At 40.2% G+C, this 18,389-nt stretch overlaps 1 protein-coding gene across 15 annotated transcripts in view; it reads right to left on the bottom strand.

The window, feature by feature from the left end:
* AIG1 (androgen induced 1) overlaps positions 1 to 18,389 on the bottom strand; it is a 242,098-nt gene that overhangs the window by 147,273 nt on the left and 76,436 nt on the right. For 13 of the 15 annotated variants that reach the window (XM_027056741.2, XM_027056744.2, XM_015061859.3 and 10 more), the window contains exon 3: positions 9,913 to 10,014. The exons of the other annotated variants lie outside the window; for them this stretch is intronic. In XM_027056741.2, coding sequence (XP_026912542.1) covers positions 9,913 to 10,014 — 102 coding nt within the window. The remainder of the gene's footprint in view (positions 1 to 9,912; positions 10,015 to 18,389) is intronic. 15 annotated transcript variants of the gene reach the window in all.

Here is an 18,389-nt window from a genome sequence, read left to right on the forward strand (position 1 = left end):
ACATGTATTAATTAGATCATTAAGGGCATGCTCATTCTCTGGATATGGATATGGTAAGACAATAGGAAAAAGTCACCCTTGCTTAGATGAAAAAGAAAATAATCTAAAATGCCAGGAATATTTATCAGTGTCTTGAAGAAATATGTTTGCGAAATATAATGACATTTCATGTTGAAAAGCGTCTCTTCACTAGATGTTAACAAAGCTCCACAGAGAGAGGCCCTGGATACAGTAAGCATGATGGGGTCAGTCAGCTCAGCATTCTCCTTCCAGCCAGGGAGCCGGCTAGCTGTGTGAGCCTGGACAAGGTATTATACTGGACACTTGAAGGCCAGCAGATACAGTTCTTCTGTGGAAAAGGGGAAGACTGATTTCGAAAATTGTAAGCCAGTGAGCTTGACAAGGATGCGGTACAATGGGTTACTGAAGGACTAGGGTATGTATGAAACATAGAGAATTACAGGGTGATCCTAAGTACTGGCCTGAGCTCACTTGGAGAAAATAATCTTATTTCCTTTTCAGAAAGTGTTGCCAGTCTGGGAGAGTAAGGAAATACGATAGAAATGCACTCCCTCCATCATTATTCATTCATTCCTTCAAAAGTATTTTCTGAGACCCACTATGTGCCATGCACTGATCCAGAAGATGGGGCTATGGGAGGGAGCTAAGAGCATGTGCCTGCTCTTATCGAACATCCAGTTCCAGACTAATGTAACAATATACTACAAGTAAAGCACAATGGATGCTATAATAGAGGCACATGTGGGGTAGAGGCTCATAAAGAAGGGGTGACCAGCTCTATGATATAAGGGAGAGTTGATGCATGAGAGGACTTGGAGCAAAAGGAGGGCTTTGACTGGGAGATGAGGGCTGGGTGCACACTCAGTCCTGGAATGTCCTGGAGGGCAGGTTTCACTGCCATTCTGTATTGGCTGCAGTTTAGCAGAGGGGAACACTGGAGACTCCCTGGAGAAGCTTCACCTTGACAAGAGGTATAAATAGGCTCAGGGAAGTTACCCAGTATTTCTAAAAGACCAGGCATTTTGTGGACAAATTTGGTAGTTTAGGTTCAGATTCAAACAGAAAAAAAAAAAAAAAGTTGGGTTGAACATTTTCTAGTGGGTTGTCACAGTCTTTCTTTGCTTTTCTTTGATCATTATTCAACCTGATTTGGATAAAGAAGCATGAGATGAGATGAGGATTTGTGCTGTCTTCATGATCTGGTGCCAACGTAAGGATTTCGGACAATGATTCTGGACCCTCAGGAAGGCTTCTTTTCCCACTTTACCTAAATGTGACCAACACAATGACCCCTTGGGATCTCTAGATATCTAGACTTCCCAGCCAACTTGGAAAAAATCAACACCTATCCTTCGAAGGTGAGTTTTGTCCCCAATCTACCATCCACTTGGTGCCAATACCATCTTATAACACTTTTCCTCACCAGATCCCTTGTCTGAGCACTCTTTCTCTACTAGACGTATTCCATTAGTTTCCTGTTTCTCTATTATCCCTGGACATAGTGATAATCTTCAGTAGCCAATCTCTTCTGCCACCACATATGTAGTTTTTATCTAAGTACCTGTCTTGTCTAGAGGAATCAACCATCTTCTCCAAGCACGGTTACAAGATGGTTAAAATTTATTGCTCTGAATAATCAGTTATTTTGTTACTGACTTTACTCACAGCAGTAGCCTCCAAAGGAGCTTCAATTCAGTGGCATAAACTTAGGCATCTCAATTCAAAACAGAGTTTTAGAAATCAATCATATTATTAAATTCCAACATATATTTAATGACCCTCAAAATCTTAGTACTGTGGCTTCCCCAGAGCTCATGCTGTATTCTAGTTGAGTTTAACAAGGTGGAATACACTACAAATACACCTAGAGGTCCTACATTTTGTCTATAAAATACCAAAATAATAACTTCAAATGTTAGCTAAACTACCCACTGGTCGGGTAAAAATGATGTGGAAGTTTCAGTGTATTGTATAATGAAACTGCCAAAAAGAGTTAATGGAGCTTGGACAGCACTAATAGGCCAAGACGATGGCTAAATTGCTCTCTGTGCTCTTGCCAAATCATATGAAACTATAAAAACGAATCTAGACAAGCTGAAGCCTAGTCAGGGGAGACTGAGCATGATGGTAAAGGACCTGTATTCCATTTTTTCAGTAAACATTTACTGTGTATGCAGTAATGCCAGAGAATATGCTAGGTTCTGGAGGAAAAGATGGGAGAAAAAATACAACAGTTGCTACCCCTTATGGCCTCATAGCCCATTAGGGGAATAAACAAGTAAATAAATACTAATCAAATAATGTGATAAGTGAAATCATAGGTGTCAGAACAGTGTTCTGAGGGCAGGGAGAAGCGACCCACTCAGATGCCTAGGAGACTCGGGACCACTTCATTCACAGGTGGTGTCTGAGAAGGGAATGTGGCAAGGAACCATCAGAACTTCAGATCTTCTAGAAAGGTTACTGAGGCAGCAGTGCGGGGAAAGTCCTGGTGAGGAGATAGCTCGGAGGCAGGAAGATAAGAGATGAGCCTATTGCCTCTGTTCAGTTGAGAGATGATGAAGCCTTGAACTAAAGCCCGGATGGTGGAGAAAAGGGGGCCGGGGCAGCTTTGGCAGCTACTTTGGACGTACATCTAATAGGACGTGCTGACTAACTGTGAGGGATGTGGTAGAAAGAGGAGCTTTTAGATGCTTCAGTCATTATTCAAGTGGCAACATGGGATGAGGAACAAGACTGAAGGGAAGGGGTTAAGGTAATGAGGTGAGGGGTTAACGTAGTGAATTTGTTACAGTATGTTCATCTCAAGGTCCTTGTGTCAAATGCTGAGCGTGATGCCCCTTAGAAGATGGAACAGGAAGAACCAACTTGGAATGACCAACATTTAAGAGAGACTGAAGTTATGGGGAAGAGCGAGATCCTCTTGGAAGAGAACATGAGGAAAACAATGACAACTGGTATTTGAATCCTGTGGAATGGATGAATGGACTGGGCCAATTTGGGCTGGAGGAAAGAACAGAAGGCTCAGTTCCTTATGAGAGTCTTTCCTAAGCTGAAGACTCCATGGTCTCGGTCCACCGTTGAAGTCCCATCATCGGAGATGCCCAGCAGAGACTGAAAGAGAATCTGCAAAGATACTGTTCAGGTCATTTAGGTGCCACATGGTGTATGGACCCGCTGATCTTTAGAACCACTTCCCAAGTTTAGAGATGATGCCTCTATGATAGAAAATGCAGCTTTGTGCTTCTACTTCACTTTCTTTGGCAGCTATCGCTGATGCTTGCCAAGGTTGGAGCTTCAATTAAAAGGAAACTGGAAAGGATATAGGGATGGACTTCTGCCAACGAGTTGGGTCTGTGGCTAATGAATGATCTGTTTGTGGTAATGAAGAAGGAAGCCAGTTCCTAAGACAACACCTTCGGGCCTGGCCCCTCCTCTCCCCCAGCTATGAAGAACTAAGGGCAAATGAATGGGAAACATATGAATGAAGTTTACTTTGAAATATCTATGGATTTAAGGATTAGGGGTAAAAGAGCTTGAGTAAACCACACTTTGGGTTTTGCTGACCCCAAAATATCTGCATATAATTTATAGACCTTATGATGAACTCAAACGACTGCTGGGCCTGCTCATCTATTCAGTGGAGCAAGAAAAAGGGCAGAGTGTATGCCAAATGATATTAGCCTTGAATTCTACCCTTACGTGGAAAATTAGTTTTACACAGGAATTTGTGATGTCAGAAAATTGCTTTAAAAAGCCATGGTCTATTACCCTAGAGAAAAAAAAAAAAAACAACTAATACCCAGACAAAATAATCAATATAGGGAAGAACTTTTCAGTAAATGTGACCCAGGATATGATTTGCCTGGTCTGTAACTCTCAGATGTTCCAGGGACCATGGTGTGTTTTTGGACATCATTTCAGGCCTTCTCAGGCAGTAGTAGCAATATGATATGTACCAACCGACAAGACCCCCAGGGGGGATAGCAAGTCATGTCTAAGATTTTGCTGCAGTGCAGCTGAGATGGGAAAGTGACGTAAAATACAAGCTAGGAAAGAAGTGAATGGCTTGGGGTTGTATTCCGTCAACTACCATGAAAAGGAAAAGACCAAGAAGGGGAGAAGAGAACAAGAGAAAACATGGAAACATGGACATAGAATATTGATAAAATTCATTCATTTCATACAGCAAATACTCACTGATTTCCATTATGTAGAGGCACTGTTTGAGGCGCTTGGAATAAATGAGTAACTGAAACAAAGATCCCTGCTCTTATGAAAATTATATTCCAGCAGGAGAGGACGGACAATAAGCCATAAGTACAACATAAAAGTAAAGCCATATAATATGTCAAGGATAGTAAGTGCCAGGAGGGGGACAGAGAGCAGGGACAGCGAGGGGACTCTGGGGATATGGGAGTAGTTGGCAATACCTACTAGGCTGCTCAGAGTAGGCTTTACTGAGAAGGTGAGATTGAGCCAATGAAAATTCACAAGGAGAAAGCTATGATCGGTAAAACTGGACATGAAAAAGCTTACACATGAGAACCGTATGCAGTAACTGTGAAAGCATCTGCCTCACTGTGGATGGAACTCTTTCTTGTTCCTGGGTCTTTGGGGTCTTATTTGTTTTCTTTGGGAGGTCCATTGGGAGTTTTAGAAAGTGGTTCCCAAGAAATTTCTGACCTCTGCTCCAGTCTTACTTTTATTTTGAAAATTTACAAATATCTCCCAGTTACTTTAGAATATATTGGGAAAATGAGAAAGGTCAGCCTTATTCATATGAAAAAGGAGATAGTCTTCTTTTGACCAACAGCTTATTTTATGAAATATCCCATATCAGGGTGGCACAGAGTTGTGTTATTTAACAAAAGAATAACATCTAATCTGAGTTCCTGCAAAACCAATGATCATCCAAGCAGTATTCAATGCCTTCTCTTCGGAGACAGATGTACAAAAACTTTAGTAATTACCAAATGTCAAAATAATATCGAACGGAATAAATAGTTACCTAAATTAAAGTTCTCTTGAGGATCAGTGACATACAATGAGAAAAACTGACAAATCAAGCATGAAGAGAGGTGGGGTTTATTTTTGTATCTCCTTATTAATTATACGGAGAATGAACAACCGCTGTGATTATGAGAATATCTAGGTCATGTATGCTTAAAGATCCGTGATAATAACAATAATAATACCCAAACTTCTGCAGTGCTTGGCATTCTCAAAGCATTTTATAAACATTAATTAGGTCTTCACTAAGCACAGACACTGTCTCATGGTTGGTTCTTCCTCTTATAGCATTGCTGAGAATCTGCAATCTTTCTAGAGTTTAAAGATTTGTTTATTTATTGCTTTTAATGTACATTTACTCCATTGACAATGCTTTAAACTTGTAATCAGCAGAAGAGAAAGGTTCAGGGATCTGTTTTTGCAACCAAGGAAGAGGCCAGAATAACAATAGTGCTTCTTCTTGTCAGAGTGAACACAGCCTCCTGGGGACCACTCTATTGGCTGGTGGAACTGTTTCCCCACTCATCTTCCTCCACCTCAAACATGCCGTTTCTGTACTTTAAAAGTGTAAATATTTTTCTCCTGTAACCACACATTACCTAGCAGGCTTCTTTGCATCTCGTGGGTTTTCAATAAATGTTTGCTAGATTGAATTAAATCAAAGCTCAGCTCCCACAGGTTGTATCCACACAGAACCCAACCTCAACTGTCAATGACTGTTCAAATTACATTTTTAAAATGGATTCATTTTGCTGAAATCACCTCTAGTTTTCTCTTGTCTGCTCATCAGTGGACCGAGGGAAAGAAAGGTGGTAGGAAGATATAAATGTAAGCATGACATTCTTCCAAGTTTCAAAAGCAAACACACAAATACCCTTTTTATCACCAATACTTAGTGAATGCCTAGTGGGCATCATGTGCTGTTCGAATGGCTGGAAATACAAAAAGAAATAGGGCTGCAAGGATAGAACAGTTTTTGATTTTGGCTACTGAAGTGACTCCAGCTAAAGGTATTATATTTTATAGATTTACATTTTTAATTGTAATAAATTAAAATTTTGTGTGTGCATGTGCTATTTTAATGGAGCCCTGAGATAAGCTAGTGGTTACACTAGTGAGGTTGTATTACTGTTGCAACTCATCTATTTATCAGTTTCCTCTTCTCTTCAAAAAAAAAAATTCTAAGATTGCTTGCTGAGAGAAAAGAAGTAGACAACAGAAAAGAAGAGACAGGATACTTTCCTTTAGTTCCAATTGTGTCTAACTTTTGGGTATTTTGGTGTAAATCAAAAGGAAAGTCCTTTGAATTTTAGATCTTGTGAGTCTGTTTTCTAACTGATTTTGTGCTGGGCAGTTGAGTGTTATAAATTCAAGGCTAAGGACTTGGTGACGTCTTCTGAAATGGTGCCATGACAGACTTACAAACTGCATTTCAGTTTTGTGGTTCAGGGCTCTGGATCCTAAGAGCTGATGTTGAGACTCTTCAAGCAATGAGTGTGATTCTACATGTAAGAACAGGGTACACTGTCTCTTGGAATTCTTGTAGTTATAAAACTCTAGGTAGACAATACCAAAAGCCTAAGGACCATACACCATCTGCATAAATATTTAAAAATTATAAATTAAGCTAGCAAAATATTAAATAAAATATGTTCTATCCTTCTACATTGTTAGATATATATTTCATAAAGCAAAATAAAAATTATGTGATTGGATGAGTAGAAAAATAAAGGCTTATAGAATTATAAATTACAAATTTATGAGTGACAAATTACAAAAATTATATTATTTAATATAATATAAATATAAATATTCTAAAATTTTAATTCCTTGCCTTCATTTCAGCAAATTCACTGAATACGTTATTATAATGGACACTCACAAAATTTAAGCTCTATTGATATTACTAATGTAATGCATTAATTAGAAACAATGTAGTTATAATCCAAGTACACAAAATTTGAATGTCTTCATCAAAATGTGAACATTCAAATGAATGTAAAAAAAATTAATTGAATTATTTTCATACTTTTAAAACAAAATATTCAAAATTACCTATTTTGAAATAAAATACACATGACAATTATTATTAAACTTTTAAATAAAATTTAAATAAAGTTGAAAATGCCTATTTGAGTTTTTGGTATTTCATAAATTTTTTACACATTTTTATAAAAATTAAATTATTCATGATTCCAGCAGTTTATGTTCATATTTTAAGAGCCAATCGAAGGAATCAGTATCCTACTTAAAGTTACATCTATACAAAGTTAGAGTAATGTCAATTAATATTGCAAAATATTCCTCAGCCCCATACAGGCAACTTCTTTGTCAGTAATTTTGAGACCATGAACTGGAACATGAAGAAAACCAGAGAAATGGTCATTCATCCCTACTAAAGTACAAAACTCATGAGGAAAGACTCTATGGAGCTCTTATTATCTTAGAGGATTTGACATGCCGATTCATTTATCTTTTCTGTTTCCGAAATATTCATATCACTCAAGTTCTTGAATTTCTAAGTAGTGTTTGTCTCCAAGAGTGAGAATTCAACCCATCAAAGTGACTCAAGGGGAAATGATGAGAGTTCAGTTGTACCTCTAATGACTGCATCAGTACTTTAGAACCATTCATTTGAAACATTAACTAGCACTTGGATCTGCAAGGGTTGTGATTTATTCTCTGGCCTAAAGGTAATATTGTGCATTTGAGGGGTGTAGACAATAAGCCTAATAGTTAAGGACTGTGCTTCTATAGCGCAGGATGCAACCACTGGTTCTCAGTTAAGGCCCTCCTTGTGTCAGAAACTTTGAGCCTTGGTTTCTTCATTTCTGAAAGGGATACCAATTTCTTGTTCATAGCACCACTATGAAAATTAAATGGTATAGCCACTGTAGAATACCTAGCACACGGTAGGTTCTCAAAAAATAACAGCTATTATTACTGACTGGCTAGCAATTCTGGAAACTGGCTACAGTAGCCCCCCGAACGCTTATTCACAGTTTCAGTTACCCAGGAAAACCATAGCCTGGAAACAGATGCCAGAAGATCAGTAGTAGCCTGAGGCTACATCACAATGCCTGCATCATTTACCCCATGTCATCTCATCGTGTAGGCATTTTATCATCTCACATCTTCACAAGAAGTGTGAGCACAGTACAGTAGGATATTATGAAGAGAGAGAAATAGCATTCACAGTTTTATTACTGTATAGTACTATGTAGTTATATGTTCTATTCTGTTATTATTGTTCATTTCTTACTGTGCCTAACTTATAAGTTAAACTTTATCATAGGTATGTAAGTACGTATAGGAAAAAACACAGTATGGTACTATCTGTGGTTTCAGGCATCCACTGGGGATCTTGGAACAGATCCCTCTTGGATAAGGGGGAGGACGACTATATACTAAATTCACTCATCAATCCAACAAACATGTCTTGATCCTACTACATGCCAGGTGGGTGGGCAGAGTGCTTGCAGCTGGAGGCTTTACACTAGGAAGGAACACTTAGTGAGGGGGGATACAGACATGTCTAATGGAGACTTGAAGGTCCTTTGCAAATGTAACTGACAGGGGAGCTAATCTGGCCTATGGGGGTGAGGACGGGCTTCTGAGAGATGTTAAAGAAGCGAGCAGGATGAGAAAGGGTTCCCCAGGAAAGAATGGAAAGAGCATTTGGGGCAGAGGATTGCCAAGACATGGGGTTACGAAAGGCTTTGCACATTCAAGAAAAGTCAAAAGTTGGAGAGGCATAGAGTAACCACATCAAGTCCATTAGATGGTTACATGAAGCTGACAAGACCCAGCTTATTCGTTTGGAACTGAATCAGAGATGCCACATTAATCCTTCAATAGTGCGGCTCTAATTGGATTCAAAGAAAATGCCAGTTTTCCGAGTCGTGCCACTTGTGATGAGTTGTCTTAGGAAAGGATTAATCAAAGTCCCGCAGCAATGTTTGTTAGTACACACCACTTTTCTCAAAATATACCAAAATTGGGGGCAGAAAGGAAACTGTTATTTTGGACCTATGACGTGTAATTTCTAGCTCCTCTTTCCCCTATAATTTCTGTGATGGGTTGCCCTTTTCACCAGGAGCACCCAGTGACATATTCTAAAAACTGCTGTAACCAAAAAAATGCAGGCTTCTTAGTTAATAACAAAACCGCTCAATTCCAGAGGCAGAACGAGAAGACAACGACAAAATTTCTCTGAAGAAAATATACCCTCAGATCTTATAAGGTGATGTGCAAACCATCCAAAAGATTTGCTCTGAAACATGTGAAGACGACACCATGGCTAAAGCTTCAGAAAGAATCAGACTGAGAAGAAGGAAAAGACCCAGCAGTCCCAGGCAAACGCGCTCCAATGGGGACAGCCCGCCATGGCAGCACCCACTGCTAAGGCCGCCTCCATGCCTGCGGCAGATTTCCCAGGGAAAATAATAGTCTTGCTGCTCCTCCTGGGGAAATTCTCCAAGGAGAATTGTTGCTTCCAACACAATTCCACTCACGTGGGGAACAATGGCCCTCGATAGTTGCATAGGTTGGAAAAGATCCTCAGGCTCCAATAGGGGATAAGTCTTTGAATGGCACAGAAATTAAATTCATCCTGGAATAAGCTAGTTGTATTATCCAACAACACCAACAACTTATAAACTGTGGGTTCATCTTCTACATAGTTTTAATAGTGACTCAATTTCATGGAAGTTGTTTTTTATTTACGTTCAGCATTCTTCTCTAATTATAATCTCTCATAATCCCCATCATTTCACTGCCATTTAGGTAGATTCTATGGAAAGCCTAAATTAGAAAATAGCTCCCTAATAGATTTTTTTTTTTTTAATGAAAGGAAATTATTTGTTTTAGTCCACTCACCATTCCGTGATTCAGCCACCCTGGGATAAAATTATCAAGCAACTTCGGGTAAATCATCTCTCTGTCATAGGCATAAATGATCCAGAACACCGCTACAACGAACTGGAAGGGAAAAGAAATCCTTTATTTCAAATTCACAACATACAATTTGTTGGTTATCCATTGTTCAAAGAACCCAACAGAACTGTAGTCTACAGTGAAAGGCGAATCAGTAAACCAGCTAATGACTGGAAAGAGAGATCTAACTTCATTCCATTAGTGGTAATGCGTGGGGTCCTTCTTCCTTCCTTGATCTCCCTATTGTGTTCTCTCAGGCAAAGGGATCTATTTTCGAGGGAAAGATAAATCGTGTCTGTCATCTGGAACAGCTCTCTTCTAGGGCTAATTGGGTTGGTTTGAATCCTCTCAAGAGAGTTTAAAAGTTCACTGGTGGTTTTTTGGATCCCATTCCCCACTGTACAGAGTCAGCACACATTCAAGAAACTGCAGTGTATTTTCCTTGAACCCATCATGTGGTTTAAATTAATCTTCACATTCTCAAGTTTCCATTTCACCACTAACAGCATTAAAATCACTGCTATATAAAATGTCCCAAAGTCACATTTCCTGCAAATGTATTAATTTATATAGCCTAAGCAGGGGCTTTGGCTGCACTGAGAGCAAATTGTATGGAACACAAGAATCCTAATTCTCTTGGAATAATTTACATGCTCATCTGGGTTCCTGAGATTTATTTTGACCCATCAGCAACATAGACATCAAAAGAGAGTAGACTACTCAATTTATTCTCTTATCTTTCTTCAAACTAATGGTGAGAGAAGTTCAGATTAAATAAAGAAATGAATGGTCCAAGGTCTTAACCTTCAACTTAGAATTTTAGAGAAAACACAAATGCTTTTGTACACAGTCAATAAATGTAGCATGGAAAAGGAAACAATCCCAGAGGCAGGGCTCAAAGTCTCTGCAGAGCTGTTACATCTCAAAGTAAATGCTACAGCATGATAAAATGCAGATAAATATTAAAAAGAAACACTTTTTATCTCATTTCTTATAAGTCATCTCCACCCCCACATTTTATTAATAAAAGTAGTAAATATTTTAATGCCACTTTTCGTAAAACTCCCAGTGGTTATACCACAAGCTAGTAATCAGAAAGGTTCCAAAATTCTTTTCCAAGTATGTCAGTTACAACATGGGTAATAGTAGCCTTTAAAAAAAGTTCACCCTTAAAACCTAAGATGTTATGAACATTTCTTGCTTCATGAAACACATTGAAAGATAATTATAATAGGCAACCATAGATTACACACATAGTTTCAATACCAGATTGGGGTCCCTAGTTGTTTATCCTGCTTTTGGGTCAACTATTCTCACTTAGTTGATAAATGCACAAGATGGAAAAGAAAAAAACAAAACTCAAGCCATTAATGTTAACTATCATTATGATCTTTCCAAGCACAATGAGTAATTTTTAAATTATTCACAACTTTGGTTTATTCATTCCACTGTATACTCCAAATGTACTCAATATTAGTGTTACCTGCTCTCAGATCTAAGCCCCAAGATTGCTACTCAAGTAGCATTGCTCCTCAAAATGTGGTCCCATGGATCAGCAGCCCCCATGTTACCCAAGAGCTTGCTAGATACATTGAATGCCAGGTCCTGTCTTAATATATTCTGCTTCTGCATTTTAATAAGACCCTGGGGTCATTCATATCCACATTAAAGCCTGAGATGTCATACTTTGGACACTACTCCAGCCACCTTGAGCCTCCTCCCCCCACCATGGAGCAAGGTAGTCACAGAGCCAAGTGGCTGGTCTATCTAGAGCCTCTGCCCTCCTTTTCCAGACCTGGGAAACCACGATCTTAGAATTTCCTGCCCCAGGAGACAAAAGTGTGCTTCAGGGCCTGTGTGGGCCTCCTGCCTGGGTCTGATCTGGAGGACTGACCGCACAATAAATGGGGATAGCCCCTGACCTGAGAGGTGGTTAAGACATATCTGCTTCTGAAGGGTGAGAACCAGTTTTACATTTGGTCTGGAGTCCACATATAAGCATGAAGCTATTTCAATCCTGGAAAGAGCCATATGTGGATATCCCTTCACCTCTGCCATATAATGTCACCTGACGATAGGGCACATCTTCATCACAGTCACAGGTGCCCTCCCACATTCAAGGGGAGGGGATTATATACTTGCTCCACAGGCGATGCCATCTTGGGGCCAACTTAGAATTCTGCTTAGCGTTTGCTTCCACTCTTCTTTTCCAAATTGTTCTGGCTATTTTCAGTCCTTTGCATTTCCATTTAAATTTCAGAATCTCAGCTTGCTAATTTCTACAAAAATATCCTCCTAGAATTCTGATTACAACTATACTGAATCAATATGTTCAATTTGCGGAGAAATGATATCTTAACAATATTGAGTCTTCTGTCCCAGGAACATAATTTACGTCTCCATTTATTTAGATCTTCGGTTTCTCAGTTTGTAGTTTTCAGTGAAAAGGATCTTGTACATATTTTTTAAAAAATCTATCACTAATCTATCACTAAATCTATCACATTTCATGTGCTTTTATGTTACTGTAGATATTATTAAATTTGTTTTTACATTCTTTGTTGCTAGCATATAAAAGGTACAAATGACTTTTGTATATTGACACCATATCCTCTATCTTTGCTAAATTCACATAGTTTGAGTAGTTCTTTCACAAATCATTCTAGATTTTTATACGTACATGATCTGCAAATAAAGATAGCTTTTCTTCTTCCTTTACAATTTGGATGCCTTTTACTTCTTTTTCTTTTCTTACTGCACTATGACCTTTAGCGCAATGTTACCTAGAAGTGATGAACAGTGAACACCCTTGCTTTTTTCCCTATCTTAGGAAAGTGTTCAGCCTTTCAACATGTGCGTTTGCTATTAGCTGCATGTTTTTCTTAGATGCCTTTTATCATGTTGAGGAAAATCTCTCCCATCCTACATTTATGTATGTAATGAGCAAGTACTGATTTTTTTCAGATAATATTGCTGTAAAGCCTCAGGTGATCAGATAGCTCTTCTCCTTTATTCTGTTGATATGATGAATTATATAGATTTTTAATGTTAAACCAACCTTTAATACCTGGTCATTAGGTATTATCATTTTTATATATTGCTGGATTTGACTTAATGACATTGTGTTAAGAATTTTTCTCTTGTCTTTATTAAGTGTATCAATCTGTAATTAGGTTTATTTTCTCACAGTGTCTTTTTTTTTTTAAGTTTACTTATTTATTTTTGAGAGAGAGAGAGAGCATGAGAAGGGGAGGGGCAGAGAGGGAGAGAGGGACTCCCAATCAGGCTCCGCACTGTCAGCATGGAGCCGGATGCGGGGCTCAATCTCACCACCGTGAGATCGTGACCTGAGTTGAAATCGAGAGTCGGATGCTTAGCCAACTGAGCCACCTGGGTGGCCCTCATAATGTCTTTTTCTAATTTTGGTGCCAGGACAATGGTGACTTCAAAACACAAAGCGGGAAAAGCTCCCTCCACTATTTTCTGAGGGACTCTGCAAAATTAGTATTCTGTCTTCCTTACTTATTTGATATGCTTCTCTAGGGGAGCTTTCTGGACTTCTAAGTTTTGTTATGAGCAGATTTAATAATGAATTCAATTTCTTTAATACATATAGAGTTTCCAGGCTTTCTGTGTTCTCTTGAGTTACTTTTAGTCATTTTTGCCTTTTGTGGAATTTTCCCATCTCATTGAAGGTTTTGAATTTATGAAGTGTCCTTAATATTCCATCATGGAAATCAGCGAATGCTACAAATCACGTATTTTTTTCCCTGGAGAGCCAGTTGTTAATTACTTACTAGCACACCACTGCTGAGAGCTACTTTCTGTTCGCCATAAATGATCATTCATGGTGTCCCGACCACGGGGAAAGCATCGTGGGGTCAATACTTACCAGTGCAATCGGATCAATCCTTTAACCCCTACCATATATTAAGGGGACTGCATGGATCATTACAAGTGAAGTGACTTTCAAGAAAGTATGAGTCACCTTTCTTAGCGTCACACTAGAAGGTCAAGAGGCCCAGCTAACTGAGCGATCAGCCTTCTAAATAATTCTTGAGATATAAACATGGCACAGATGGCAGTTTCTTGGCTCCATGCGCTGATGTCCTCTTGACAGTATGGTCATCAGCAAACCCAAAATAAGTTTGAACTCTACTACCGGGGCATGAATATGAAACAAAAATAGGTTCTCTGGGACAGGCCAAGTGCTACTGAAACGTTCCACTGTTGTGGCCAGTGATTCCTCCGCGTGCACCTGCTGCTTCCCCGCTGCCAGGACCAGAATACTGTACTTGAACTGAGAGTGGAAGGAGCTCAGGCACTTTCTAGTCCTTCAAACTTCCCAGACAAAGTACTTGTGTTACAGCTGGTCGTTGAGGCCTCGTTTGAACCCCTGGAACAATTAGCAATGAATGCGAAAGAAAACTGGATCCACACTTCACCTCCTTCTATAAGGAGTCTCTTATACGGTATCAGTAGAAGCCGAAGTTAATCAGCTTTAGTCCACTTCTAAGAAGAAGCTTTACTGATCAGTGGGAAATTCGTGGGAATTCAGTAAAACCGATTAGAGCACAAAGGCTGTTGCAGAGAAATTTACCATGAAGGAGGCCAAAGAGAAAAGTCACTTATCTACAGATTGGTCTATAGAGGCCATTTATGTGATCTCAAACATCCACTGTTGAAGGAAGGAAGGAGGAAATACACGAATACATCTTTAAAGTCTTTAGCTTCAACAGGAAAGGATCCTATGAAAGTGTGTTTCCTTTAAAAGCTAATCTATTAGTACTCAGACTTTACCAAATACCAATTGGGAAAAAAAAATTTAATTCTGTTTTGGGCTCTATTACTTTGCCTCCAGACTTGCTTTGTTATGATTTGCTTTCCCATCACTTCTTTCCCTGGGAATACGTGCTGCGAGGTAATATGTAGACGTATTTCCAGTTGTGATTTCTCCTTCCAAACACACAAAGCGTGAGAATAAGCTGTGTGTTCTGGGTGCTAGCTGGCTTTGTCTCTGATGGTCCCCACACAGAGACAGACTGTCTCATTTTGACAAGGCCCTTGTCTTCCTACCCTCCAGGTCTAGGAGATCCCAAGTCCTTATGTGCTTTCCTGGCTGACCTCCCTCAGCCACACCCTCAAACGCAGCAATGCTCAGTGAAGCACAGACCCCTCTGGAACGTTAGAGTAACTTCTGTTCCAGGGTACAGTTAGTCTCCAGTATCCATTCCTGGAACCATGACCCAGATGCCTCTACTTGTAATTATGAGGCTATGAGCACCATTACATTTTTCACTCTGTACATTATGCTCATAGTACCTTAAAACCAGAATCTGCATTTAGAGCGTTCCTAAAACACACATCACTGCCTTTTTTCACAGCCTTCAACTATATTTACCTATCCATTTAAGGTAAATAAAAATATCCATATTTACCCACATTTAAGTTCTTAATTATCTCTTCTGACTGAGTAAATAACGTGAGAATAAAAACCCAGCTCTCATGGTGCCCATGTGATTTGACGTCCGCCTTTCTCTCTGACCTCCACTTGTACCACATTCTCTCTGGCTCCCTAGGCTCTGACTGGCAATTCATTCCTAAAACTCATTAAACTCTTTCCTGCCTCAGGGTCTTTGCATTTCCTACTCTTAATGCCAGGAATTCTCTTACCCCATTTTCACCTGGCTGGATTCTCTGTCCCTTCAGGCCTTGGGGGAGACCTTGCCATTGGCTCCACTGCACGTTATTTTCCATCACAGACCCTGAGAGAAAGTAAGCTGTTGTTGTTGTTCACTTGTTCATTATCCGGCTCTTTAAGAGGAGGTGAAGTGTCAAAAAACAGGAACCTGTCTGTCTTGTTCGCAGCCTTTTCCCCACTGCCTCGCACATAGCATGTTTGTGATGAAACTTCCCGGAGTAAATGAATAAAGATGTGTTGCTGCTTCCTGTATGTCTGTCAGGCTCTACATCTCCCATAGGGGAAAGTACCCTTTCAAGCCTTCAATTTGCTTCCTAATAACCTAAAATTCCTTTTTTATGTTCTCCGTGTTTTTTGTCCTCCTGTCTGTGTGGAAGAGAAGCCCTTCTTTCCAGGGTCATTCTTCCAGCCCATCTCTTCTCAGACTTTCTACCTGCTGGCCCCTCCTTCACCTGTATTAATCTTCTATCACCCTGAAATAATCCTTCTCTGGACTTCTGGATCACGATGGAAGTACTAAAAGCTCTCGTTCCCCAAATCAACCAAACACAAGGAGAATGAGAAACAAAGTGAAGCCAATGCAGTAGGAAACACTGGTAATCCAAATATCAGTCTTTTCGACAGGTTGCTAAGAATTGGGAAAATTGAGCCGGGACGAGACAAGACTCTAATGGAAGAAACAAGATCCAAGGTTTCTCTGGTCGAGCGAGCAGAACAGAGAGATCGCTACAGGTGGCATACTCTAAGGGACACTGAATGACCCTTGCTGGGAACAGGAGGAGGTCTGAGATGCATGGGAGCACCAGGGAGACGTTCTGATCCCTGCGTGGCTTCAGGTGTCAGCAATGGTGATGCTAAATGTGGGAACAGGCCAGCGTATCATCTCTGGAGAAGCAGGATGTGGGGATGTTAGGTAAACAAGAAAGGATCTGCGGTGGCCAGCCTGCACGCTCACCTGACCAACACAAAGCTTCCCGTCACCATATAAAATGGTTGTGATCAAAACGAGTCAAGGAGAGAGAGATGAGTGTAGCCACTCTCCAGAGGAGGTGGTGGTGGAAAGTAGGCAGAAATTCAAGCTGCCCTAGCTCACTTCTGTCCTTGCACAAAGAGCTGGCTCAGAAAGAACACACCCATTTGAGGATGAGTAATCATAAGAAAAGAAATAGCATGGAATGTATTCATAAATACCACAAAAGGGAGAGAGAGAGAGAGAGAAGGGGGACTATGACCTCCCCCGGCAAAAGGCACCTGAACAAGACAAACCAGAAAAGTTATTAATTAATGATCAAATGATTCTCCATTAAAGAAATGAGGTCAAAGATGAAAATTTGAGATTAAATAAAGAAGACAGACAAGATAAGAGGGGAGAGTTTAAGAAATAAAGTATAAAAATATAAAGCCACATAAAGCTGAAAGTCACATTATAAGCAGCAAAAGGAAAACCTGCCTTTGGTTAAGATGGTTGGGGGTCAGCTTTCTGCAGTGCTGTGGACTAGATACACCGAAAAACCCTCCCACTGGGAAACACTAGGTGCTAAATAAATTACAACAAATATACCTTCAAATGTATTGCTGAGCAGACAAGAAAGGAAGGGAAGTCACTGGGAGTTAGTGGGGGGGAAAAAGACCCATACGGACAAGAACAGAACAGAGACAAAACCAGAACAGTAGCAAACACAGAAACTGGGGCTGCCCTGGGGGCCAATGGCCCTACTAGAATCAGAGTGCTCCCTGCATGGTGGCCACGGGCATGGATGAGCTGGGCCTCGGGCCCACGCAGATTGGGGGAGCGGGCCCTGAGGGGTCAGAGCTTCAGTGAAAGGGCAGGCTAGAGAAAGTGCCTTCATCAGGCTGGATATATTGCTTTCTAGTCCGAATTGCTAAGATTTTTTTTAAAGTCAAAAACATTTCATTTCACTGAATTTTGTGCCACGCCGAGATCGCCATTTTTCATCCTTCATCTTTGATTCATGTAAGCTGAGTGTGGTTATTCACAACGACTGCAAAGTCAGAGAACAGCTTTTATGCCCATATCAGGTAACTGTGGTGGATACTGTAGTGCTTCTCCCTGATCCCCTCTTCAGGGTCTATGCATCCAGCCCTCAGATGTTGGGAATATTGGTTTTTGGCCACTCTTGAGCTGCATCCCCCCTCATTGGGAACCGCCTTGCGCGAAGTCAGGCCCCTTCCCCAGGGGAAGTCTGAATCCAACGACTGACTGATGCAAGGAAACAAGCCCCCAGCCCCTCTGTCTCCATTCAGGAAAACTCTAAGGTCCCAGGATGCCTGTTACGACTGCAGTGTGGGCCATCCTCCCCTTCTACCCGCTACTGTCTTCCTCACTTCAGAACAGGTGTTTCTCCCAAGAACCCCCTTCTGCATGTGCTCTCCAACCCTGAGCCTGTTCATAGGAAGCCCAATCTAAGACCATGCCATGCATGGATAAGCACAACAGACAGACATATTTAAGCATGAAAACATTCTTAATACATCACTATAGAGAAATGCATAAAAAGTAAAAATTATTTGTAATCTCGCCCTGTATAGACAGTCATTGTCAAAAGGATACGTAATCCCTTAAAAGGTCTTTTCCTATGCATGTAAAGTGCATTCCATTAATTATTTTAGAAAATTAGATCATACTTTGATTAGTCTCCTGCAATTTTTTTTAAGTTTATTTAGAGAGAGAGGGGCAGAGAGGTTGGGAAAGAGAGAG

The sequence above is a fragment of the Acinonyx jubatus genome, chromosome B2, assembly GCF_027475565.1.
Source record: "Acinonyx jubatus isolate Ajub_Pintada_27869175 chromosome B2, VMU_Ajub_asm_v1.0, whole genome shotgun sequence".
Lineage (NCBI taxonomy): Eukaryota > Metazoa > Chordata > Mammalia > Carnivora > Felidae > Acinonyx > Acinonyx jubatus.